This window comes from Vollenhovia emeryi, unplaced genomic scaffold, assembly GCF_000949405.1.
Source record: "Vollenhovia emeryi isolate VEMERY1.0 unplaced genomic scaffold, V.emery_V1.0 DF946581.1, whole genome shotgun sequence".
NCBI lineage: Eukaryota > Metazoa > Arthropoda > Insecta > Hymenoptera > Formicidae > Vollenhovia > Vollenhovia emeryi.
The window spans coordinates 1-1,866 of record NW_011959785.1 but is presented as its reverse complement, the minus strand read 5'-3'; the positions used below and the strand labels follow the sequence as shown (position 1 = coordinate 1,866).

Genomic DNA, 1,866 nt, shown 5'->3' with positions numbered 1-1,866 from the left:
ATACAAATATTCAATTTTATACTTTTTGTATGAGTATTTTGTTTTAAAAATACTTTACTCTTTTACTGTGACATTAATAAAATCCCCTTGAGATATATTATTCAGCGGATTTTTTTCAATCACTGAATCAAATCGGCAAGGTGTGAAAAAAGTGTCAATTTTACAATAATTTCAAAGGAAAATATAACCATATCACGACTTGCCTTCCAAATATACTCGATATTATTATGGAACCTTTACATATATTTGAAATCTGAAGACCTGCATAAATAATAATTGACTAATTTGTCCTCTTTGAATATATCGAACAACTGGTGGAATTTAAAGGACACAGTTTTAAAAGACTCTGGGTTTTCTTCTGCAAAGAACATTAATACTAAATTTATACGTTCGCCTGATCGTACAGTTTAAGTAACGATTAATGATTCTACCATCTGCAAACTGAGAATTGAAGATGCTATTTGCTATTATAGATTGAATTTTGCAGCTAACAAATTCCGTTATCTCCTCCTGGGTGTCGAACAATGTCAATGTGGTCATTATATTGGAATAGAACCATTCCCAGTCCTGCAAAATCTCCTAGCGGGTCAAGGGACAAGCCACATCTGCAAGTTCTTAATATAATTGATATGTAAATTTTGATAACGGATTAGATGCTAAATAATCCTGGAAAGTAAATTTCAATTTATAGTGATAAGAAAGATGATTTTACGCATACTGACGTTAATTTAAATAACACAGGAGATATTTCTTCTTGACAAGAGATTGGTCGCAATATTTATCTCCCGCGTATTCCATTATCGAAAACAATTACATGTACGTTTCGTTCTTCCAAATAAATTAACTTACTTTATTATTTTAGTCTCATATATATTGTATTAATATATGACGTGTTTAGCACATGCGTGAGGTATTGAAAACTCCTGCATGGTAACAGTCATGTTGCATCATATCGCAAAAAAACATTATTTCTGGAAATATAAATTTGTTAACAACAATCAGAATAAACTATATATTTTTTACAAGTCTTTTACTTAAGAGGATGAAATAAATAAAATATCATATTCTCGTAATACATAGAAAGGCAAAATTGTATTATCTCTGAACGCGCGACAGAGATTCGTATCGTTGACAGATTTGTAAGGTCGTGAATACGGTTAAATTCGCGGAGCTTTTTTGTTTACATGAGACAAAAGGTTGTGCTTCCCAATTACTTTTGAAGAACAAGTAATATCAGTCGTACTGCATTCTTCAAGCAATATGGATCTCACGTCAAAGCACACAATCGTTACTGAAAAAGAAACAGTTTGTTACACAAGTACGCGTTTTAGCGAAGGGATTACAACGCGAAAAATGCTAAAGCCCGACGATAAGAAAAAGGCGGAGAGTATAATATTGGATCACATAAGAAAGAACCCAAAAACAAGCCCAGAGAAGATTCAGGCCGCACTCAAAGATCGCCTAAACATACCAGTTAGTTCAATGCTGCTCTCCAAGTGGGTCTACAAAGTTAGGAAAAGGTAAGTTCGGAAATTATTCAAGTCATTAACAAACATACCGAAACAGTTCGTGATACATGTACACGTTCTAGCGAAGGGATTCCAATGCGAAGAAAGCTAAATTCCAACGAAAAGGTAAAGGCGCTAAGTATTATATTGGATCACATAAAAAAGAACCCAAAAGCAAAAGTATCTGATATTCAGGCCGCACTCAAAGATCAACACCAAATAACAGTTAGTTTATCGGCGGTAACATTGTGGACTAAAAAAATTAGGAATGGGTATGTTCGGAAATTGCTCAAGTTATTAACAAATATCCCAAAACAATTCGTTACACAAGTACGCGTTTTAGCGAAGGGATTACAAC

General features: G+C 33.5%; 1 protein-coding gene across 1 annotated transcript; it reads left to right on the top strand.

Annotated features, from left to right (window-relative positions):
* Window positions 1-1,335: 1,335 nt before the first annotated feature.
* LOC105559495 lies at window positions 1,336-1,780 on the top strand (the record flags this gene model as incomplete). Its single annotated transcript, XM_012007835.1, has 2 exons — window positions 1,336-1,520; window positions 1,592-1,780. Coding segments are annotated over exons 1-2 (356 nt in total), but the record flags the coding sequence as incomplete, so codon positions are not given.
* Window positions 1,781-1,866: the final 86 nt, after the last annotated feature.